The 25,344-nt window shown below is 34.5% G+C and overlaps 3 protein-coding genes across 3 annotated transcripts; 2 read left to right on the top strand and 1 right to left on the bottom strand.

Moving 5' to 3' along the window:
- Nucleotides 5,876–9,533, bottom strand: LOC109726093. The gene is made up of 4 exons (XM_020255532.1): nt 8,637–9,533; nt 7,961–8,031; nt 7,678–7,858; nt 5,876–6,271 (listed from the first exon to the last, which is right to left on the bottom strand). Exons 1-4 carry the CDS (start codon nt 8,781–8,783, stop codon nt 6,080–6,082), a joined length of 591 nt encoding a protein of 196 aa, XP_020111121.1. The 5' UTR covers nt 8,784–9,533; the 3' UTR covers nt 5,876–6,079.
- Nucleotides 16,127–20,133, top strand: LOC109725847 (protein GrpE). Its single transcript, XM_020255241.1, has 3 exons — nt 16,127–16,430; nt 18,899–19,417; nt 19,599–20,133. The coding sequence occupies exons 1-3, from the start codon at nt 16,194–16,196 to the stop codon at nt 19,851–19,853; spliced, it is 1,011 nt and encodes a 336-aa protein (XP_020110830.1). The 5' UTR covers nt 16,127–16,193; the 3' UTR covers nt 19,854–20,133.
- On the top strand, nt 22,981–25,264 carry LOC109725775 (phosphatidyl-N-methylethanolamine N-methyltransferase). Its single transcript, XM_020255123.1, has 2 exons — nt 22,981–23,340; nt 24,668–25,264. Exons 1-2 carry the CDS (start codon nt 23,093–23,095, stop codon nt 24,915–24,917), a joined length of 498 nt encoding a protein of 165 aa, XP_020110712.1. The 5' UTR covers nt 22,981–23,092; the 3' UTR covers nt 24,918–25,264.

Here is a 25,344-nt window from a genome sequence, read left to right as displayed (position 1 = left end):
AACAATCGCAAGTATTAGAGAATATATATATATATATTCCATCTTATAAAAATCTTCGTGGTGGAGGAACCACGAAGATTCAAAAATCAGGAATCTAGATGATGAACTAATAATTATCGGAAACTTAATTTGTGATAAGGTGGATGGTGGTGGATGGTGGGAGTAATCCCTACGTTTACCTAGGCCCAACCACCTCGAGGCGGGGCTAGGCGAGGCTTACCCCACGATTCACCCTTGTTTTTTATATTTTTTTATATTGGGCGGGGCTTAGGCGGGGCTAGGCGGTTCATTTACCTCGCCCTCCACCCTCTGAGAAAAGAAGGAAGTTAGGCGGGGCTAGGCAGTTTTTAGGCCGAGGGCGGGGCTAGGCGGGGCTTACCTCGCCATTCACCCTCGGTTTTTAATTTACTTTTCATTGGGCGGGGCTTAGGCGGGGCGGAGCTATTCTTTACCTCGCCCTCCACCCCCTTGAGAGGGCGGGGGCCTAGGCGGGGCAAACGTAGGGATTGGGAGTAAGGTTGGGATGTAAAAAAGTAGGTTTCTGATTTTTGAGTTTTCGTGGTAGAGAAACCACACGAAAACCTCATAAGATCGAGTTGGTGTGTGTGTGTGTGTGTGTGTGTGTGTATATATATAATAATAATTATGATAATAGCAACAACTAAACCTACCCATTTGAATTTAACAAGTTACTTTTGTGGACTAGTAATCTAAATTCAACGAGTTATTATTACTGACGGTGAGGTTGCTCCAATTTGTCTTTGTGTTAAAATCAAAATGATTATTACTTACGGTACGGTTGCTCTAATCTGTCTTTGTGTTAAAATCAAAATGATTTTTACTGACGGTGAGATTGCTCTAATTTCTCTGTGTTAAAATCAAAATGATTATTACTGACGGTAAGGTTGCTCTAATTTCTCTTTGTGTTAAAATTAAAATGATTATTACTGACGGTGAGATTGCTCTAATTTCTCTTTGTGTTAAAATCAAAATGATTTCACTATTCTTTGCTTGAGTGATTGATTCCAACCACTTGAAAAGGAAGCAAACACAGGCGTATTTGTTATCAGCGAACTACCGCAACCCACCGAAATAGCGACTTCCAAGAAATTGGCATCACATATGCCCGGTACGATGTCACCATCTCTGTATACGAAGAACTAGACATCACTAATATTGACACCGAATATGAGACACGATATGATTAGTTTAACAATTTTAAAAAAAATTAAAATACAGATACGATATGAACATTGCTAATAAAATATAGTATTATTAATAAATAGGATATATTTATTATATATAAATATTAATTTTGATAAAATATTAAGTTAGTAAATTTTATTGATAATTTATATATTTTAAAAAAAATTCTCCACTATACATAATTTATTTATATTATTTAAAATTTGTTGTATATATGGATTAAAAAACTAAAATATTTATTATTTATATTATATATGTGTAAAAATAAATAAATAAATAAATAAAATATATTATATATTATATATTAATATATATAATATATTATATATATATATATATATATTTATTTATTTTATTTATTTATTTATTTAAGGAGAAGAGAAATTGAAATACTCATTTCTCCCCAATATCTCATCCTCTCTCATTCTAACCACCCATCAAACTTGATGGGTGGTTTTGATGGGTGGTTAGAAAGTTAGGGCACAAGGGCTGTTGTGCTCCTAATAGCACAGTAGCCCTACTCTATATATATATAGAATTAGGCTAGATACTATTAATAGTAAAACACTCTTTTTGCTATCAAGTTTTAACCCTTGGATGAAAAATTGTAGGGTCATGATGATATTAGTCGGTTAGAGTTGAGTAGTCCCCCTAGGGGTAGTGGTCCACTGGGTTATAGTATTTAATCCAATGGTTAGAAATAATGAAAAGATTGATCCAAAGGTTAAAACTGGTAGCAACAATGGAATTTTGCTACTAATAGTAGCCCAGTCCAACTCCATATATATATATATATATATATATTATATATATATATATATATATATATATATATATATTATAGTCCGGCTACTATCTCTTATGAGTACGATCGCCCTCGTACTCATAAGTTGTTTTCGTGATAGGTTTCTGAATCGACGATCCATATCGTTAAACATTATCTAAGCATTTAAAACTTCTAGAAATTAAATTTTATAATTTTCGATATCATTTACCTTACGATCAAACAGTCACAAAAATGACAATTTTTAACGGCCGGTATGAGATATTTGCTAGTTTAACGGTGAAAAAGAATCGAAATAGATTGAATTTTTGTAGAAAATTCTATTCATACTAATAAAAGATCAATAACTCCGATCTTAAATTGAAGGATCCGATTATCCATTTTAAGGATGTTATTCAATTTTAACGTTCATTTTATACTTGCTGATGGACTTTATAATGATTTCGAAAATTTATGAAATTTATTTTCTAGAAGTTTCAAAATACTCTAGATTATATTTAACGGTGTGGATCGTCGATTCGAAAACTCCAACATCGAAAACAATTTATGAGTAGTAAGGGTTCTATACTCATAAGAGTATAGTAACCCTACTCTATATATTATATATATATATATTTATATATATAATTGAATGTGTTATGGGTTAGCATTGAACACCCATCTAAAAAGTGTCAATATCGGACACGAGTTCGACACAGACACAAAGACTTATAGTACCATTTGGATGGGGTATGGGGTATAGGGGGGGGGAATAAGAGCTTATTCCCTCTCTTATATCCAAACAAAAAAAAATCAGTGAGAACAACAGTTCCCATCTCTTAATGGGTCCACCCCTTAAGGGGTTTCCGAAAAAACTTTGGGGGGGGGGGGTGTTTTATTTCAAAATTTAAATTATGATTTTTTAATTTCCAAATTTCATATTTTAGATTCTAAATTTTTCAAATTTAAAATTTGATATTTTATATTTTTCAAATTTAAAATTTGATATTTTATCATTTTTAAATTTAAATTTGATCTTAAATTTAAAATTTGAGATTTTAAAATTTGAGATTTTAAATTTTATATTTTAAATTTAAATATTGAAATTTAAATTTTAAAATTTTAAAATTTGAGATTTTAAATTTTATATTTTAAATTTAAATATTGAAATTTAAAAATTAAAAATTAAAATTTGAAAATTAAAATATAAATTTAAAAATTCAAATTCAAATTTAATGAGAGGAGTAATATCATCATTTTTTTTTATTTATAACTACCCACTATTTTTCTTATTCCATCTTATCTATTCAAACGTCATTTTTCTTATTTTCTGAAACAATCCAATTTTTATACAAAAGTTATTTTTCTTATTCCCGGGAGCAATCCAATTTTCATTAAGCAAGCAGTTCTTACTTATTCTTTTTTTACGTTTGGATGACAAAATAAATTGTGCCAAACGAACTAAGAACTGCTTATTTCAAGAATAAGTACAATTTTCTTATTTCCTGGGTCCAATTAGGTCATGTTTGGATGGCAGAATAAATTATCTTATTTCATATAAGAATTTCCTAATATCATGATAAGTAAGAAGTTTAATTTACTTTTTTTGCATCTTCAAAGATTTTATTTTTCATGATTTGGTAGGATATATCATATTTCACTTACAAAGTGATTATCTTATTCTAAAAAATAATTTACAGTTCGAATATGATACTTTATTGTAAACATTTGATCATACCCCTTATAAACCAAATATGCAAATTTCTTCAATAAATCAAAGAGACATACCGAACAAAATATTCATGTATCCAAATAATATAGGTGAAACTATTGGAGACTTTGAAAATACTTTGAAATTGGGAAAATATAATTGGTTCTATTTATGTTAATGAGTTAATCCTTCAAAATGAGGTGGTTAGAGGTGGCAAATCCTAAATAAGCCCCCACCAAAAAGCATGAAGCCACCTACTATTGAGGACAAGGATAAGGACCATGCATGGTTACTCACATGGAATTTAATTGCTCACTTTAAAGCTTCGTTTGGAGTTTTGAATCATGACCATGCAACATCGTAATACCCCCCCAAAAAAACCCCAAATGACGCATTACTCTGCGGTTCTCAAACTTCAATTGGTTGTAATTTCAAATTCAAACTTTCAAATTGTTACGATCAAGTCCCAAACTGCAACTTTGGTTGATCGAACAGTGACATGCCGATGATCTGGTAATGATATTAACAAAACTGTATTTTCTGAACAATCAGATCAATCAAGCCCTAAGCAGATGGAAAAACCAACTAGAGATTGGTAAACTTGGGTCGAAAAACGACGCAGGGTCCCCAACAAGTGCCCTGAATATTCTCAATCAAGAACCTAACCGAAAAGCCCAACGACAACCGATCAACCGACCAAGCTGGCACGGCCGTCCGCCAGTCTGTGTCAGCCGGCCCACGACGTTACGGTCATCGAAACAATCTGCAAACATCATTTTCTTGAGATCTTCCAATGACAGTGGTGTGCTGCTGCTCCAGAAACAGTTGTGGTAAAGAAAAATGAAAAGTCATGCAGGCTCAAACAATTTGACTGATGATGCTTCACTATGCAGAAATAAATTCACAAGCACTGTTTATACCAAAGCAGCACAACTGTGTACAAAGATCTCATTAATGATAACTTTTCTGATAAATGAACAACAGCAAAAGAAGTTAATGAGAAATTCACATGGAGACTTTTCTAAATTGATTCTGAAGGTACTCAAAGATTCCAGATAAGTAGGAAGAACTTAAATCAGATCAGCAACAAAAGTAGGATAAATGTCAACAACATGAGAAGGACAAGCATTGTAAGTAATAGGAGTATGGATTCTATTATGAGCCACAGGAACAAACGGTAAACAAAGTTGCTTAATCAACCACCACATTAGACTTTTTGAGGCCCAGAAACCAAAACTCCAATATGGTGTTCTTGATTCTACTGTAGAGAGAAGTTGGAAGTAATTGTTGAATATAGTACCTCTCCCAATAGCGCTCTTTAGATAACACTTCATTAAACATCACTACACCTTACGGAAGAGCCAAATTGATAGAATCGCCAATGCAAATTTCCTTTTTCTTTTGAACTCAGAAAACGTACGAGTTCAAATTACAAGAATGCGTGATTGATAACAATGCCATTCATTGATCCTATCATTTTCAAAAGTTGCAGCATTCTACAGCAACAACAACATAAACTCTTTTATTCCAAATATTACTGGAATATTTTGGCACTCTGAAACCAAATAATTACAAACTATGAAAAAAAGAAAGAACCAATATTTTACTAGAATTTCGTTGTTTTCTCATCTCCTCTTCTTTTTCTCCTCAGAATAATTGTACCAAAACAGAGTTAGTTATTTCTATATCATGAAGTTGAAGGGAATGCAATTAACTAAAACAACAAGAGAACTCGACAAATATATGTTAGACAAGCCTAATAATTATTATCAACGAACAAATGACTGTTGCTGTTCAAACATATGAGTAACAGCCATTATTGTATCAAGAAAAGTGGAAAATACGCCATCACCCCCGTCAACATTCACCCGATTGCGTCATATGAACTTTAAAGATTTGCAATAAGCAGCCACCTAGCCCTCAAGTCTATATAATTTCCTTGACAATATTAAATGATACAAAAGCAAAATGATTCAAAATGTCGCAATTGCTCTGAATGTTTGGTTAATGTTTGAGGTATTTGAGTCATTTTGCTTCCATGTGATTGAAGATCATTATAAGAAATCAACAAAATTAGGGGCTAACAATTGCAAGAGTTAATGCAGCTCATTTGGAAGAGTCGCATATTTTCCAAATAAAAAAGTCATATAGAACAACAAAGTAAACACTAATTTCCATACTCTAACAATCACTAATAAATTGAATAAATTTCCTTCTATATTATGATTATGATAAACTATGTCTATATCCAAATTATGCTACAATTGTGCCATTCCGCTAAGCAACATGTATATTCCCATCACAAGAACCTCATTTGTTCCTCAACAAACCATCTACTTGGAGCAAGAACAAAGGGGGAAAAAAACAACAACAAAAGAAACACACGGCACAACAAACAACTAGACCTTCAAAGCTACCTGATCCTGCCACGTAATCTTCCTCTTACCCACCCTGTTTGAATTGTTCCCTAAATCTCTACACACCGATAATTTAATATCATTAACCACGGTACTTCCATCGACTATGCGCTCTTTCGGCTTCTCTATGTTCAGAGGCTCTCGATCCACCTTATAGTCCATTCCCTCACTGTTCTGGAACAAGTAAGAAGTATAAGTTAATAGAGAAAAACAATTATACATCAATATATAGGCTTTATTGATGGAAATTTTCCTAGGAACAATATGTATGGATAACCCTGTTCTATTGTGATGCTACTTAGTGCCCGAAATTTTCACTTAAACACAGGAATGTATTTCGGTTTGGTAGGTTGTTTTTGAGCAAAAATTCAACTGAACCAAAATTTCTGGTTTTATGGTTCTGTAAACTGAACCAAACCAAACAGCTGTGTTAAGGACTTAAGACTTTTTCCCAGTTTACTCCTTTGCAATCACCCAAAATTCAAAGGAGATTACTGCCGGAGGTTTTTCCAGAATATTCTAGAAGCATCCTCAGGTATGTAGACTGCAGACGCAGAAGCCGAGTCAAATGTCTCTTAGTTTTTCTAGAAGATGTAATAAACGGAGTTTCTTGAGAGCTCATAACCTCCCGTTTGGCTTGTAGCTTTGCACCACTTTGTGCCTTTCTATTTGCTCTCTTGGGCGGCGAGTGGCCTATATATACTTGTGGCCTCCACCACCTTAGAATAACTCAGTTGTACTCGTCTACTACTCTCAAGTAACAAAATACTACTTTCCTCCCAACTCTCTCTCTCTCTCTCTCTTGTTCTTAGTTGTAGGATGAGTAGGCTCGGCTCAGTAAGCGGAGAGGCAGGCTTGCTCACATCGCAAAGGAAGGTAAGCGCCGCACGGGCTTGACAAGTGATTTTGCTCAAGTCCGTGACATCTGGGAGCCAAGCAAAACTTAATCTGGTTTGATTCAGTTTAACCAATCGGTTTTGGTTTCTGTAAGGATTCGAACGGTCTTAGATATTGAACACCTAGCTTTTTGAGATAACTGTGGACATGGTGACACACTAAGTTGATCAAGAACTGTAGGATACAGAACTCATTTTTATACAAAGATTGGGCACAAATATATATCGCTTTTCAATTTTTTGTCAAAATCTGAAGACCAAACCAAAACCAAATCTCAGCAAAAAATAAAAATTAAACCAAACAAAAACCCACTTAGACTGAACCAAATTGCTTTATTGGATTTTGTACAGTTTGGTTCTTGTTTGAAACCAGGCAACGAACACTATGAACTTTGTCAGAATTTGCAATGCCATCAGTGAGGTTGGACAAAATCCCCTCTTTTTCTTTTTTTTTTCGGTGTGTTGAGTAAAATTACCGCATAATCAATTCTATAAAATAATTTTGTTGTTTACAACACCTGAAACAGGTTTCAAGGTCATTTTTAGGCAAAGGCCACATGTCGTTTCAGTGTCCAGGATTGAAATATAATTTATGAGAAAGTTCAGGGACCCTAAGTATTTATATGAAAATTTCACGACTAATTGCAGTATCAAGATAGTACCGGGATTGTCCAGATGTTTTACCTTTTCTGCAATTACCGGAAACGAGACTTGATTCAAATCTAAAACTCCACTGTTGCTTGTAGATGGAGCTTCAGCCACTATGTATTTCCTATCGATGATTTTGTAAGATTGTTTCTTGATTCTACACCGAGTTCGCTGAGATGGGTTTTTCGCGAAACACTTGAATTTTCCTCGCAAGAACCTAAATATTCCACTCATTATAAAGATACATCCATTAAGTGCGCAATTTTAAGAAATCGGAATAGGATATTCGAGAGTGCAAGGATAAGCTAAGTAGCAATACTTGATTTCACCCAACAGCCTGAGTTTCTTCTTCTTTGTCTCCTGCAATTTCTTGTTTTTTGCTTCAATTTCCTGTAAAATCCTCAGGTTATTGTTTCACAAACCAAAAATGATAAAGTTTCAAGCAAAAAAAGAAATATAGATATTTTACTGCAAAATAAAAAACAGAAACTAGTTGAGCAAAAAGAGAATCTCCAGAAACTATTTCACTCACAATCACAAGATCATTCTGAAAACAGGAATTTCTCAAACTAAATAACTTAGGAAGAACCACAAATTAGGATCCTCAATTAAAATTTACAAGACCCACTTGATAACAAACATTATTACCAAATTCATGCATCAAAACAATTAAAATTAAGGAAGCCTCAATGGCAAAAACAAAATAAATAAAAGAGAAGAGGATCCTAGATTGTTGAAATCAAGAGAATCAGATGAGTCCATATGAAGAACTCATTGACTAAATCAAACACACAAGTAGCCCTAAAATCAGATAACATATCTCTTGAAGGATATAATGAATCTCCCAAATATCAAACAACTAGAGAAAAACTAATCCCAAGAACCAAGAGCATAACCCATGCTCCAAAAAATATAAAATATAATTGAACACCACAACGCAAATAGATCACACAAACAAAGAAAAGGAGAAAAAGAAAAATGAGAAAAGGCCTCACCTTGATCGAATCCTCATAATCTTGCAAGAGATTCTGACGCTTGAGCCTTGTCCTGGGCATGTATTCATCATCTGGGAAACAAGAAGATGAGGGAGAAAGTTCCATGGGCACCTTCCCCCTCTTCTTCACCATCCTCCTCCCCACCATAGAGAGAGAAAATAGAGAGAGAAAACAAGGGGGAGAGCCTATGAAATGTGGTCCAAAGCAAGATCCAGATGGGAATTAGGCCCCCTTTTACTCTCAAACAAGAGGTCATAAATAGAAGAGAGAGAAACAAACACAGGGTAGGAGAAGAGAGAGAGAGATAGAGAGAGAGAGAGAGAAAGGGAAGGTTCCTCCCCTTGGTTTCTCTCTCTTCTCCACTGTGGATGGGGCTTTTAAGGAGGAGAGAAAAAAAAAAAAAAAAAAAAAAAAAAAGAAAACCCCCCAAAGAGACCCATAAAAATCCCATTTTGGGAGGGAGCTTGGGCTCAAGATGACATCTTTGATGGAGAAATGTAGGATTTGGGCTTGGAGAGGGGCATTTTGGGGATGACCTTTGCCAGAAGAGGCAGGGGATTGGGTAGGGAGATGCACCCATTTCTCTCTTTCCTCTCTCTCCTCTCTCTCTCTCTCTAGAGACCTCTTCTTAGTTCTCTCATTCTCACACATCTTTGGTACAGCTAGGCTATTAGGAAGAGAGAGAGAGGTGAAGGGATAATATATATATATATATATATATATACATATACACAGAGCATGGTCTCTCTTGGGTTGGAGAATTGGGCTCCTCTCTCTCTTGTCCCCCTCTCTCTCTCTCTCTCTCTCTCTCTCTCTAAGATCAGTGTGCTCCTCAATTTGGATGCTGGAAATGAGAGGAGAGGGTGGATTAAGGGCTGCAGCCCTGCAGCCTTTTTTGATGCTGCCAGCAGCCTCTCTCTCTCTCCCTCTCTCTATCTCTCTCTCTTCATTTGTAAAAAACCTTTCATCCAGATAGAAAGTGATTTGACAGAACTACCCTTTCANACAATTATTTCTTTTTTCAATATTTCAAAATATATTATATTAAATCTAAATTTTTAAAATACAAATTCAAATATAACATCAAATTTTTATATATATATTATATATAATACAAAATAAATTCGGGTTCGGGTCGGGTTCGGGTTCGGGTCGGGTATAATCAAAATCCATATCCGAATCCATATCCGTCGGGTTTTTATTTTTTATATCCATATCCAAATCCATATCCATATCCATCGGATATATCCGTTTCATTCGGGTTCGGATTCGGATAAAATTTCGGGTATCCATACCCATTGACATCCCTAGTCCAGAACTGCTAAATACTATTTAGATGTATCAGTATCATGTTATATATAGAGAGAGAGTATGCTTTCTGTACTTTTGAAAATACAGAGTCTATCGTACTTATAAATTATTTTTGATAATGGGGCATCTGATTCGACGACCAGCTTCATTAAATATGATTTACGCTAGTAAAACTATTTAGAAACCATATTTCATAATTTTTCGATATTATTTACCAAGTAATCAATGGTCTCAAAATTGACTATTTTAACAACCAATGTGGCACATTTATAAGTTCAACAGTATAAAAGAATCCAAATTTTATAAAACTTTAATTGAAAATTCTCCGAAACGTTAAGGGCACGTTTGGTTCCTGTTATATAACATTACATGTTATTTCGACATATCCAAGTACCTTAAATTTCTGAATGAAATTATTACTGATACTGTTTTAACGTGTTTAGTTTAATACAGTANTACTATATTTGGTTCAGTTTATAAAATTAAGTAATCCTGACAACAAAGTGTAATCTATTCCAAAATTGTCATTAGTCATACTCGGCAAAAAAAATTTCTGTTTACAAGTAATATTTTTTTACTAAATTTTATTTTAAATAATTTAAATTTTGAATTTACATTTAATTTAAAATTTAAAATTTAAAATTAAAAATTTAAAATCAAAAATCTAAACAAAAATGTAAAGATTAATATTTTGATTTAAAATATAAATATGAAATTTATAAATTTAAAATTTATAATATAAATATAAATTTAAAATTTATAATATAAATATAAATTTAAAATGTAAAATTTAAATTTACAATTTAGAATTTAAAATCTAAATTTGAAGTTTAAAATTTAAAATTTAAATTTTGAAACCTGAAACTTGAAACTTGAAGCTTGAAACTTGAAAAAATTTAAACTTTAAAATTTAAAAGTTAAAATTTAAAATTTAAAATTTAAAAATAAAATTAAAAATTGAAATATAAAATATAAAATTTGAAATTTGAAAATTAAATTTAAAATTTGATAATTTAAAATTTTAAAAATGATGTATTAAAATGGTTTGGGAATTCAGAAGGATAAACTTGTAATTTTACATACTTACAAGATAACCCGTCATCAGTAACACAAGATACTCACCCTCCGCTCGGTAATATTTTCGGTGTAATCCTGCACCATTTGTAATATTACATTACTGACCACATTACATACTGGATGAACCAAACGCAATAATCTTGGTATGATTGCCTGTAATCCTGCTAGGATAATCCGAAGCAACGCACCCCAAGAGTAAGAATAATACTTTCTATTTGAAATTTGAGTCTTTCATCATTATTTTTTATGAGATTTTTACTTTAAGCCGTTCATTTTGAGGCTACATGTTCACTAGACAAACGAAATTAAAAAAATTATGAAATTTGGTTTCTAAATAGTTCTAATAGTATAGATCATGTCTAACGGAGTCGATCATCAAATCGAACGTTCCATCATCGAAAACAACTTATAAGTACAAATACCTCCGTATTTTCGAAAGCGTAGGAGTCTAGCTCTATATATATATATATATATATATATATATATATATATATATATATATATAGAGAGAGAGAGAGAGAGAGAGAGAGAGAGAGAGAGAGAGAGAGAGCTAGACTGGTATACTATCGGTAGCACTATATATATATAGAGCTAGACTGGTATAATATCGAAAGTGTAGGAGTCTAGCTCTATATATATATATATATATAGAGAGAGAGAGAGAGAGAGGACGAGAGCTAGGCTGGTATACTATCGGTAGCACGGAGGCCTCCGTGCTACAAGTTGTTTTCAAATGATGCGGCTCCAAATCGACGATCGGCTTCGTTAGATTTGATCTAACACTATTAAAAGTATTTGGAAACTAAATTTCATAATTTTCAACACCATTTGGCTAGTGATCAAAAAGTCTCAAATTGACAATTTTAATGGTAGATGTGATGCGTTTGTGAATTTAACGGGTGTAAAACAATCCAAATTTGATGAAATTTTTATAGAAAATTATTTTTACTATTTAGAGTAAGATCAGTACCTCTGATTTTAAATTCAAGTATTTTATCATCATTTTTTATGAGATTTTATTTTCAGCCATTCATTTTAGCCTACTCATTTGATAGGTAAATGATACCAAAAAATTATAAAATTTAGTTTCCAAATACTTTCAATAGTGTAGATCAAGTTTAACGGAGCCGATCGTCGATTTGGAAGCCGCATCATTTGAAAACAACTTGTAGCACGGAGGCCTCGTGCTACGATAGTATACCAGCCTAGCTATATATATATATATAATATAGCAGGGCTGCTGTGCTCTCAGGGCCGTTTTCGATGATGAATTTTCGAAATTGACGATCGGCTCCGTTAGACTTGATCTAGGGTATTTGAAGTTTCTAGAAAATAATTTTTGCGATTTTTTGATATCATTTATCTAGTGATCGAAAGAATTCAAAATCAATAATTTGTAATGGTTGATACCTCCCGTTTTCAAGTTTAACGGTCTAGAAGTATTCAAACGAGGTGAAATTTTGATACAAAATTTTTTATACTATTTACAACAAGATCAATATTTCTGATCGAAAATTTTAGTACTATGTCACCGCTTTTTATAGGATTTTTATTTTCAGCCGTTAAAAATTATTGATTTTGAATCCTTTCGATTGCTAGGTAAATGATATCGAAAAATCGCAAAAATTATTTTCTAGAAATTTCAAATACGCTAGATCAAGTCTAATGGAGCCGATCGTCGATTCGAAAATTTCATCATCGAAAATGGCTCAGGAGCACGGAGACCTCCATCCTCCTCAGAGCACAGCAATCCGGCTTTATATATATATATATATATATATATATATGAGTTTTGTTAGGGTGCTTCTAATAGCACCAAGCACTAAGTGCTATAATTTATGAGTATAAATCTCTCTGTACTCATAAATTTTCGACCGTTATATCTACCCCTTTGACTATTTTTATTCATTCATACTATTCAACCAACCACTCACTCAATCGTAGGGAACCACAATCATCCTAACCGCACATCCCTTCATCCAAGGGTCGAAAACCTAGTAGTGCCAATGACTTGGTGGTATTAGAAGTATTCACCTAATTCTCTATAAAGTCTGGCAAAGGTGCTTCTAATATATAGAGTCTCGCTTGTATACTTTTATGAGTATGATTGTTTTTGTACTGATAAGTCGTTTCTGATGATTGAATTTTTAAATTAACGATCCATACCTTTAAACATGATTTAGAAAATTTGAAACTTCCAAAAATCAAATTATATAATTTTTTGACATTATTTACCTTACGATCAAAAGATCTCAAAGTTGATCATTTTTAATGGTTGGTATGAGATATTTATTAGTTTAACGGTATAAAAAAAATAAAATTGGTTAAATTTTTGATAAAAAATTATATTCACTATCTAAATAAAGATCAATAACTCCAATCTTAAATTGAAGGATCCAATTATCCATTTTTAGGATGTCGTTCAATTTTGACCGTTAATTTATAACCGAATATAATTTCGAAAAATTATATAATTTATTTTCTAAAAGTTTCAAATTTTCTAGATCATATTTAATAGTTTGGATCATTGATTTGAAAGCTACATCATTAAAAACAACTTAAGAGAATAATAGTCGTACTCTCTCTCTATATATATAGAGAGAAAGAGAGTCTCGCTAGGGTGCTTTTAATAGCGCCAAGCATTTGAAATTACCAAACTTTCCACCATTAGATTTGCTATTTTTATCATTTTCACCCTTTCGATCATGCTATTCCACCAACCACCAACAAAATTCTAGGGAATCACTATCATTCTAACCACACAAATCTTAATCTAAGAGTCGAAAATTTAATAGCACCAATGACTTAATGCTATTAGAAGCATTACAGCATAACTCTCTCTCTCTCTCTCTCTCTCTCTCTCTCTCTCTTTATATATATATATATAATTGAGCTCCCATACTTTTATAAGCACCAAGTGATTGGTGCCTGTAGGTTTTCGGCACTTAGATTAAAGGATGTGCGGTTAGGATAATAGTGGTATTTTAGGGTTGAGTGGGTGGTTGGTTGAATAGTATGATTTAACGGATGAATATAGTCGAAGGGGTAGATCTCATGGCAAAAAACTTACAAGCACCAAATATTTGGTATTTTCAAAAGCACCATAGCCAAACTACACACACATATATACATACATACATATATATGTATTATGTTTAGGGTATAGCTACTATACTATCAGAAGTATGAAGGAGTTGGTGTTTTCGATTTTTTGGCTCTTAAATTAAGGATTGTGGGATTGAGATGATAATGGTCCCCATTAGGTTTAGTGGTCCGCTTAGGATAATAGTATTAATCCAAAAATTAGAAATAATCAAAGAGATTAATCTAAAGGTTAAAAAATTAGAGTGCTTCCGAAAGCAACGTAGTCGGACTCTATATATGTATAGTCCGTCTACTATACTCTTATAAGTATAGACCATTTTGTACTCATAAGTTTTCGACCATTAGATCTATCTTTTTGACGATTTTTACTCATTAAAACATACTATTCAACTAACCATATATTCAACCCTTGAGGATCACTATCTTTCTAACCACACATTTCTTTATCCAATGACCAAAAATTTATGAGTATAAAGGGGTCTACACTAATAAAAGTATAGTAGCCCTAGTGTGTGTGTATATATATATATATATATATATATATATATATATATATATAGAGCACGTCTCCTGTACTTTCGAAAGTACGGAGACCTCCATACTTGTAACTTATTTTCGATGATAGGACATCCGATTTGATGATCGGCTCTGTTAGGTATAATCTACTCTATTGGAACTAATCTAGAAACTAAATTTTATAATTTTTTGATATCATTTACCAAACGATCAATGTCCCAAAAATGACTATTTTAATGGCCGATGTGGTACGTTTTTAAGTTTAACAGTGTAGAAGTATCCAAATTATATGAAAATTTAATAAAAAATTCTACTTAACATTAATAGCAAGATCAATACTTTCGATTTGAAATTTGAGTCTTTTATCATTATTTTTTATGAGATTTTTATTTTCAGCCGTTCATTTTGAAGCTACTCATTCACTAGACAAATAAAGTCAAAAAATTATGAAATTTGATTTCTAGATAGTTCTAGTAACATAGATCATGTCTAACGGAATTGATCGCCGAATCGGATGTTCTATAATCGAAAACAACTTACAAGCACGGAGGCCTCCGTACTTTCGAAAGCATAGGAGCCTAGCTCTATATGAGCACGTCTCCTATATTTTCCAAAGTACAGAGACCTCCGTACTTGTAAGTTATTTTTGATGATAGGATATTCGATTTGATGATCGGCTCTGTTAGGTATAATCTACTCTATTGGAACTAATCTAGAAACCAAATTTTATAATTTTTTGATATCATTTACCAAATGATCAAAATGTCCCAAAAATGACTATTTTAATGACCGATGTGGTACGTTTTTAAGTTTAACGGTGTAGAAGTATCCAAATTATATGAAAATTTAATAGAAAATTCTACTTAACATCAAGAGTAAAAACAATACTTTCGATTTGAAATTTGAGTTTTTTATCATTCGTGTTTATGAGATTTTTATTTTCAGCCGTTCATTTTGAGGCTACTCATTCAGTAGACAAATGAAGTCAAAAAATTATGAAATTTGATTTCTAGATAGTTCTAATAACATAGATCATGTCTAACGGAACCGATCGCCGAATCGAATGTCCTATCATCGAAAACAACTTACAAACANATTTTTTTTATATTTTTTCGCAATACAGATATTTGTATTTTTTTTCCAAACACAGTGAACCATTCACCGTATTTAGACATGGTGAATGGTTCACCGTGTTCAACTTAACAAACTGGTCCCAGTCCCACTCACGTGACGCTGACGTGGTGGCGCCTGCGTGGCAGAGTTAAGGCTATTTTTGCAAATATAAATTTGCTGAGGTTATTTTTAAAAATAATTTTTTTCATGGTCCAATTGCAAAAATAGCCCAAATAAAAACGAATGCGGATACGAATGCGAATGCCTGTTACGCGATCCGCAACCTATCCATTTTCACCTCCCGTGCTCTACGACAATGGAATCTCCTGGACCTTCCGATAAACCCCTCTCGCTCTCTTGTTCTCTCGCGTACATCTCTTTCTCTCTCTCACCCCCTCTCTCTCTCCTCCTCCTCTTCCTCCTCCTCCTCCTCCCATGGCTTCAATCCTACGAGCTCCGGGGCTCCTCCTCCCCCCTCCGTCCCCGAGCATCGCCCATCCCGAAGCTCGTAGGGTTTCTCCGTCCCTCGCCTTCAAAGGGAGGCGCGCGAGGCCGCTGCTCGTGAAGCTACCCACTTTCCCGAAGAGCACTCGGATGTTTCCTACGGTTCTCCCCTTCGCGGCGTACGAGGAGGCCACCGAGGCCGACGAGGCCGCGAAGGCGACGACCCAGGTGACGTTTTGATCGGAATCTATTAGGGTTTCTAATGCGGTTCGGTGTGGATCCTCATTTCTGGTGGGATTTGTTGGTATTGGTTATCATTTTGGTGCGATGTTGTTGATTATTTGGGGATTTAACGATTTGATTGGAAATGAGTGCAAAAAGATTTATGTTTTGACGAGTAAAACCATAATGCAGAGGCCGTTCACTGCTGTGTCATTTCCGACAGTGGGGCATCCTGAATCAGAATCTATATTGTTAAAATTGATTTAGACTTTTCGCGAAATTTTAACATCATTTGTCTAGTATTCGAGCGGTCTTAAAATTGACAATTTTTACGGCTAACGCAGGGTGAAATTTCTCAAATTGACAATTTTTAAGTGCTAATGTAAGGTGAATTTGAGACCACTCTGATCATCATTAGGTAAATGATGTCGCAAAATCTCGGAATTCGATTCCAAGGAAGCTTAAATAGCGGAGGTTGTGTTTAACGATGTCTATCGCCGACCCAGATGCCCCATCATTGGAAATGACACACGTTATAGCTTTACTCATGTATTGACTGTTTAAAAAAGGTTAGAAGCCCTCTATTCAGCTCTGCTAATATTTGTGTAGGTGGCCAAATGTGGGACAATTGCTAGTTTATCCCTATTAAGTAGTGGAATAATATGTTTGTCCGTGCAAAGTTTTAATTCTCATATTCGTCCCTCTTAAAGTTTTGAAGAGTTGCGCATTTGTCTTTGTTAGTAAACTAATGTCTGTTGGCTACTACTATTATTATTATTATTATTTTTTGTTTAGTTCCTAAAATTGTTTACTTCATCTAAGGATCTGTGTAAATAGAGGAGATAGTTCAAAAGGATAAACCTACAAAGATTAAGGAGGACTATGTAGTTCAAGAGAAACAGGCTGAGAATCTGCTAAGAAATCGTATAGGACTGCTGCACAGAGGTTGACATATTGCGATGAAAGTGGTTGGTTCATGTGAACCGCTTTAAGTAGCCGGTTTTTTAGATGTATTTCTCGGCTCGCTATCTTTTTTGTTGTTTTGTTTTAGTTGTCTCTACTTGGCACATATCCCTGTTTTTTTTACTAAGCTAGCTAATTTGTTTATTTTTAAGTTTTGTTTAGTCTTTCAATCCTCAATACATATCCCTATGTTTGTCAATATGAAGGGGGCAATTCCTTCTTTGCTTGACCTTTTTGGAGTCAACAAGGCTTCCTGACCTTTGTTGTTAGTAACTGGCTATATGACTTCAAACTCTAAACATAGTCCTCTGCCAGAAGTTGATTTTTTTGAGGATAATACCATTTTTGAGAGAGAAATGATTCAGTTAATCCAGTTTGAAAATTTTGTTAGTTTGCTTATACTTTGCAATTAGGCGCTTAATATTTCATTTTTGCTGTAGTTCAGTGTGTTGAGGCTTGATGGTGATTATTCTGTTTATATAACTGCAACTTTGCTGCTCTTGACCCAACAAGTTGTATGTGTCTTGGCTCTTTCGGTTTGACAAATGTGTTCAATTGATAATTATTGTTCTTATTGTGATTAAGATATCACTAGAGGTTGAATTGATATGATGAACAATTGCATTAAGGTATAGTCATTTGGAAGTACATTAAAAATATTAATGCAAATGGTACACCATTGTTCACTTGTGTCCTAGGCATAGCACTCCATAGGAGCCTACTTTGGTTTTACAACTAAGATTATACCGTGATGATATTATTGAACCCTTTGTGGATAGTGAGCATTGAAAATCATCTTGTTACTATTGTCAAGAACTTCTGGCTTATTTTTAGTGTCTCCTATGATAAAAGCGAAGAGATCTATGTTATTCAAAATAAGTTTACGAACTTCATAAGGTGGGCATGTCAATGAAGAGTTTTATGCTTTTTATCCTTGCATACATCTAACAGTCATTAATTTGCGCTTGTGGGAAGTTCCTTCTTCCTCTAATGTGCCAAGTGCAACAGCCTTGTAGGTTTTCTTGACCACCTCAAATTATTTGTGATTATACATCTGAATTAATACTTAGATATAATTTTCACCCTCCAGTTAAGTGAAAAGCACAACTTTTATCTCGGTAGATTAGGACTGTAAAATTTGCAAAAACCTACCACTTATTTTTTTTTTGCAGTTTCAATTTAAGTCTAATATGAAGCTTCAGTCCAGTTCGATATCTTGGAAATGAGAACCAGAATACTTTCGTTTTCTCATATATGGGGTGCGATCATTTCATGCTAACTATAATCTCATAATTGGATTGTCATGCTGATTGATGAACACCTATCTTCTTTGAGTCTATAGGCATTTTTGTCTGGTGGATAGATAAATTTGACTTATTTCTTGTGAATAAGCAGGAAGTTTATCTACAGTTGCAGCTTGAGGATATGTCTTTTGTGTAATCCTATCTGCATCATTTACTGATCACTACTGGATGCCTTCCATACTAGTACTGAACAACTTTATTCTGCAGGAAGATTCAGAAAATGAAGCCCCTGTAAATGATGATGCAGATGATGGTGCTGTTACTGATCAAGAAGAAAAGGCCGTCTCAGCTGTACTAATGGCGCTGCAATCATATAAAGAAGCTTTAGCTACTAATGACGAACCAAAAATTATCGAAATCGAGAGCTTTCTACTGTCCATTGAAGACGAGAAGAACTCTCTTGCGAATAAAATCGCTATGTTGACGCAAGAATTATCAGCTGAACGCGACCGAATTCTTAGGATCAGTGCAGACTTTGATAATTTCCGAAAACGGACGGAGAGAGAAAAGCTTTCTTTGATGACGAACGTGCAAGGGGAAGTTATAGAGAGCTTATTACCAGTTCTTGATAATTTCGAAAGAGCGAAAGCACAAATAAAGGTAGAGACGGAGGGGGAAGAGAAGATTAATAACAGTTATCAGAGCATCTATAAGCAGTTTATTGAGATTCTGACCTCGTTGGGTGTCGAAAATGTCGAAACTGTTGGCCATGCTTTTGACCCTTTGGTAAGTTGTTGCATAAGCACAATCATTTTGTACGCCGCTGGTTTTAGATATTTAGTTAAAAAAACAAAGTTTATGATAGATATCTTTTTTTGTTTTCTTTTGTTGTCCTCGTGTTCGTTACATTCATTGTATTTGTACGCCATTCTCTTCTCTCTCAAACTTTCTTTGTTGTTTTGTAAAGCTCCACGAGGCAATAATGCGCGAGGAATCAGTAGAGTTTGAAGAGGGAATCATCATCCAAGAATTCCGCAAGGGCTTCAAACTCGGGGAAAGGTTGCTCCGTCCGGCTATGGTGAAGGTATCCGCTGGGCCAGGCCCTGGAAAGACCGAAGAGGGGAGCACGGCAATCGATGAAGACAGCGGGCTTCAAAGAAAGGACGAGGACACCGGAGAAACAAGTGACGAGAGCAGCGATGGGAGCGAAGATTCAGAATAATTCTGGGCTTTTGAACAGCATCATTGTTCATGAGTTTAGGTTTCTATAAGAGATCGAGAATTTTGAAGTGCACTAGTGGTTGGGAGTAGATTACATCCCGTAGAAGTAGCCGTACACACGAAGTGATTTTCGCCAAAGCAAAGTTTTGTTTGCTGTTGTAATGTAACATTCGATGCTCCTGTTTGTTACCATCTTTCTTGTCTGTGAATCGTCCTTGTTATCATCTTTCTTTTCATTTGAAATGTACTATTTTATGGGTAGTTTTGTTTTCTGAGAGTTATTTTTTTCCCGCGAGAAAAGTATCTGTTATCCTGTTTTGAGAATTCGGATTTTTCGGATGGTTGGATCAAAGGAAATACGAAATTACTGATGAAACGAGCCCTTGTGAATTGAATTGGTTTGGTTTCACTCTGACCGATTTGCGGCTTGATTTTTTTATTCCTGGCAGTCTGGCACTGATCCTGCTCGGCCTGCAGCATAAATAAGCAGTTTCCTTCGCAACAACTGAATGTTTTTTTTATCTATTTTTTTTAAAAAAGCAAGCAACATTATCTATTTTTTTTTTAAAAAAAGCAAGCAACAATTTTGCAACGGCTGAATCGAAAGTAACAAGTGAAAACTTATACTTTTAAGCCTTAAAATTCTACTCTTTTTTTTATTATTGCAGTAAAATCTTCAAAATTTTGTTGTTACCAAATGCTCTATATACACGTCTGCAGCTGAAAATTTTATCAGCNGCTCACGAGCTGGCCAACGAACAATAAGTTAAAAAGATTAAATTGAATACATATAAAAAATAAATTTATAAAATCTTATCCATTAGACTTTGATCTAATAATTGAAATTTTACATATGAATGAATCTTTTTATAATTAAGCTCGCATTTATATTTTTATTTTGCTAAAAATTAAATAATAAAAATATATATTATATATAATTATTTATTTATATATAAAAATATAAATTAAATAAATTATATAAATATAAAATATATGTATTCGAGCCGTTATCGAGCCGAACACGAGCGAGCTGCCCCCAGCTATTGTTCTGCTCGTTTATTAAACGAGCTGAAAAATTTAGCTCCTGTTCAGCTCGTTTACTAAACGAGCGATTCGATCTCGAGCACATTTCGAGTTGAACACGAACTGGCTCGCGAACAGCGAGCTGGATTGCCACCCCTAATATACACGTCTGCAGCTGGAAATTTTATCAGCATCAACACTTGCTCAAACTAGTGTTGGATTTTCTCGCATTGCTCTACTATGATTGAGATTTTGGACGACTCTGGATCCACTCCTATTACTATTATTTAATAGTAAACTTAAAAAGAATTGTAATCTCTACAACCTCTCGTTCAAGGGTATTAGAATTTACTAACCTCTCTATGGTTTTAGTGTAACCAAAAAACAAAGAGAGAGAGAGAGAGAGAGAGAGAGAGAAAGAGAGTGCATAGTGACTGCCCTACAAGGCCTTCTTAGCTTCAAAAGAATGAAAAATAATAATAAGAAAAATCCTTAATGATCTATTTGCTTCATTGAAAATAGAGAGAAATAAATATGTCCAACTAGTATATTATCAGTAGTATGAAGGCCTCTATGCTACCGAATTGTTTTTCATAATGCGACTTTTAAATTGACGATCGATCTACAAGATATGATCTATACTATTAAAAGTATTTAACAACCAAATTTTATATTTTTTTGATAGCATTCGACTAGTTATTAAGAAGTCTCAAAATTGACAATTTGAACAACTGATGTGATGCATGTTTTTTTTTTTAAGAGAAATAGATAGCACGCTACCCGCTTCGTTTATTTCATTCAGAAATAAACTTAGCTAGAAATATGAATCAACTAGGATTCGAACTTGGGTCTCGGGTATCAGCCATCAAGCCCTTTACCACTTGCTCTAGGGACGGTCGGTGATGTGATGCATTTTTGAGTTTATCATTGTAAAGTTTTGGTAATTTTTTTCCACGGTTTAGAGTAAGATAAGTATTCTTGATCAAAATTTAAGTTTCTTATCACTTTATGAGATTTTTAGTTTTAGCTGTTCAATTTAAAATTTATTCATTTTAAAAATAAATGATACTAAAAAAATCATGAAAAATAACTTCAAGATATATCTAATTGTATAAATCATCTCTTATGAAATCGATCGTCGGTTCGAATGACCCATCATCGAAAATAACTTAATAGCACAGAGATTTCCGAACTATCAATAGCATTCTAGTCTAGTTTAGAATAAAATAATTTTTGACTGTAAATTGCAGCCGTAACTAACTAACTCCCAACTACCGAATTCCAAAACGCCATAATTAACTTTGCTTCGGCTGGCGCAGAGGAAAAAAAATAAAAAAGGAAAAATTTCAAATACCAATCATGTGGTTTCACATTTTTTTCACTTTAATATTCTGTACTTTAAAGTGTATTAATTTATTGCCCTATAGTTTCATTTTTATATTTTTAGGCTAAATTAGATAAAACTCTCCAATCAAAATCCGATTTTTTACTTTCCCTCCTGTTATTTAAAAACCTACACTTTGTCCATTTGTAAAATAAAGAATGTTCATTTCGCCCCCAACCGTTAGTAATTCGTTAGGATTCCGTTTATAAAATATTATTATATATTTTTTATGCCAAAAATGCCCTCAGACTTCTTTCCTGTGAACATAGTGAGGGGCAAAATGGTCATTTTATCATCACAGTTCACACCGTACTCCGTGTGAACATTTTTCATTTTATAAGGGGGCAAAGTGTAGGTTTTTAAATGACAGAAAGTGAAGTGAAAAATCGAGTTTTGACAGAAGAATTTTTTGCAATTTAGCCATATTTTATTTTTATTATCGATCCCACTAATTTTTTTCATTAAATCAGTGACTAAGTTAAAATTAAAGGATACTTAAGTGAATATTCGATAAATCTAGGTGGGATATCTGAAGTTTTTCCTATATAATTTAACGAAATATTAACATAAAAAATTGACGAAAAGATAAAAATGAAATCACAAGTCACTAACTTGATACACTTTAAACCACGTAATACTAAAGTGAGGAAGTAAGAAACCACTGGGATGGTATTTGAAGTTTCCCCTTATAATTCAATCTAAAAATCTCTCCCAAGTCCGAACTCCTCTAAAAACCTACCCGGTTCGGTTTTTTTTGGCACCGGAACCGAGCAAGCCCGGTCCGTGGCGAGAGCCGAGCGGCTCAGAGAGATCGAACGAAGGGAGCGAGGGAAATGGCGGCGGTGGTGGTGGGCGCGGGGGTGCTCGTACCGTTCCCGTTCTACTACGCTCTATGGAACTACCCGCATAAATGGGTGGCTCTATGCGGGAAGGGGGTGGACCCCTCCCATCGCATGGCCCAGATCTCCCACGCCCTCAAGGCCCTCCAGATCCTCTCCCTCCTCTCCCTCGCACGAATCTCAGCGCCTCCCCCCGCCTACTCCGTCCTCCTCTTCCTCCTCGGACAGTACCTCAACTTCAAGTTAAGTTAATCATTCACCCCTCTCTCTCTCTATTTCTTTTAATTTTGAATTATAATTGATGTTAATTCTTTTCTTGTGTTTGCAATTAATTGTTAGTGTTGCCATGTGGTGCTAGTAAAACAAACAATTCGATCCGATTTCGATTTCTGAATACGCTGGCTATTCAGTTTGTGAATTTTCACTGTCTCTGATTCCAACATTTAGGAACTTATACTGCACTTGTAGTTCCACAAAAGTTGTAACATTTAAACATTAAACATTGGTAATAGTTGGCTATGGCAGATTCGATTCTTGCAGATGATCATTCCCATTTATGTTGTTCCCGACTGTTATATCAGTTAATCATTATCTTATCTCTGAATTCATTGCTCACAATTCATTCTCTTACAACATTGGAAGTAAAATTAGTTTCCAAACGAAATAGCAGTCCTAAAAAAGGCATGATGCGGCCAATTTGGCATTAGAGTTTTTGGAAAAACGCAACTCTACCGAGCTGAGCCGAGAATCCTGTTGAGTTCGGCAACTTTTACAATCGGCGCGAGAAATCTTTAAATGGCCATAACTTTTCATTCGAGTGTTCGATTTCAGCCGTGCAACCCTAATTCGGAAAAAACCTTTCGAGATCTACCCGTCGAATGGCGCAACCATTCCGGCCAAGTTTGGAACCTAAATGCAATTGTTTTGCCCTCCGTTTTTGCATTTTCAGGTTATTTCGAAAAAGTTCTATATTTTTTTTATTTTTAGTCCGATTATTTGATTATTTCTAATCTGATCAGATTTAGAGATATATTAGAATTTATTATCTTCGTTTAGTAGGATTCGGGTATCGTCTCTATATATAGACGTGACATTTGGTTAATATAATCAGAGCTTTTAGAATTGAGTAACAATATTTTCGTCTTTGTTGAAGAATTGGTTCTTCGTGCATGATGCCGTCCTTATTCTTCTTCCCTCTCAACGCGGCTTAGGCCTGCGTAACGGCAAACTACGGTCTTAAAATATTGAGGCTAAATTTATAATGAGTCAGCTGCCACTGCTTGTAGAGATAGCATGTATGCAGTCATTTGCAACATGAGAGAAACCAAGGACCAACAGTGTGCTTGGACAATGTAACTCTATATAAGTGATTATTTGACAGTGTAATAATGTAAGGCCCCTTTGTGTAGACTGAGTAATACCAATACATTCATGCGAAATCTCCTCCACTTTGTGCTACTGAGCATCTGAACTTAAATTCTCATTCACTCTCTAGATTGATGAAATGATTATACGCAATTAATTTTCCCTCTTTACAACAATGCTGACGTCGAACTCTGTACATATCAGGGTGTACCAGTTGCTCGGGGAGGCGGGGACGTACTACGGTGTCCGATTCGGAAAGAACATTCCCTGGGTCAGCGAATTCCCCTTCGGCTACATCAAGGACCCACAGTATGTTGGGAGTATACTGAGTCTTTTAGCCCTCCTGTGTTGGGTCCCCTTCTGGTGTGTGTTTCTGTGGATTCTTGGCTATCTCTTCATGATGTGGGTCGAATCCGACGAAGATCCCGCAACGCGTGCGAAGCCGCTCTCCTGATTTCATTGTTTGAGACTGGCTTTTTAGGGCTAGTTTGTCCTGAAATACTCCTTTCACTTGTTGATTGTTACCGTCTCTTTTGCCGACGCAAATAACTGCGCACTACATGGACTGAATATATTTGCTTGATTTAAAACTCTTCTCTAAGCTCCTTAGGCTGATTCTTCTTACTCTTCTACTCAATTGTATACTTGTTTGCACTTTGCAATGGATATTGAAATCTGTAAGGGTTGTTTGCATGCTTGAGGAAGGAATCCTGAATGTTTCAACCATTTCTGGTACACTCTTTTTTATAGTATGAGAATAATTTACAGGAGGGAACTCAACGAATTCCTGATTTTATGAAAGTATCCCTTTGTACAGAGAAATCTTGTAATGCCGCTAGAAGTGAGCAGGATTTTTTAATTTTAACAACTCTGGACTAGCA

This window comes from Ananas comosus, linkage group 20, assembly GCF_001540865.1.
Source record: "Ananas comosus cultivar F153 linkage group 20, ASM154086v1, whole genome shotgun sequence".
NCBI lineage: Eukaryota > Viridiplantae > Streptophyta > Magnoliopsida > Poales > Bromeliaceae > Ananas > Ananas comosus.
The sequence above is the reverse complement of the archived record's forward strand: the minus strand, read 5'-3'. Positions and strand labels throughout refer to the sequence as shown.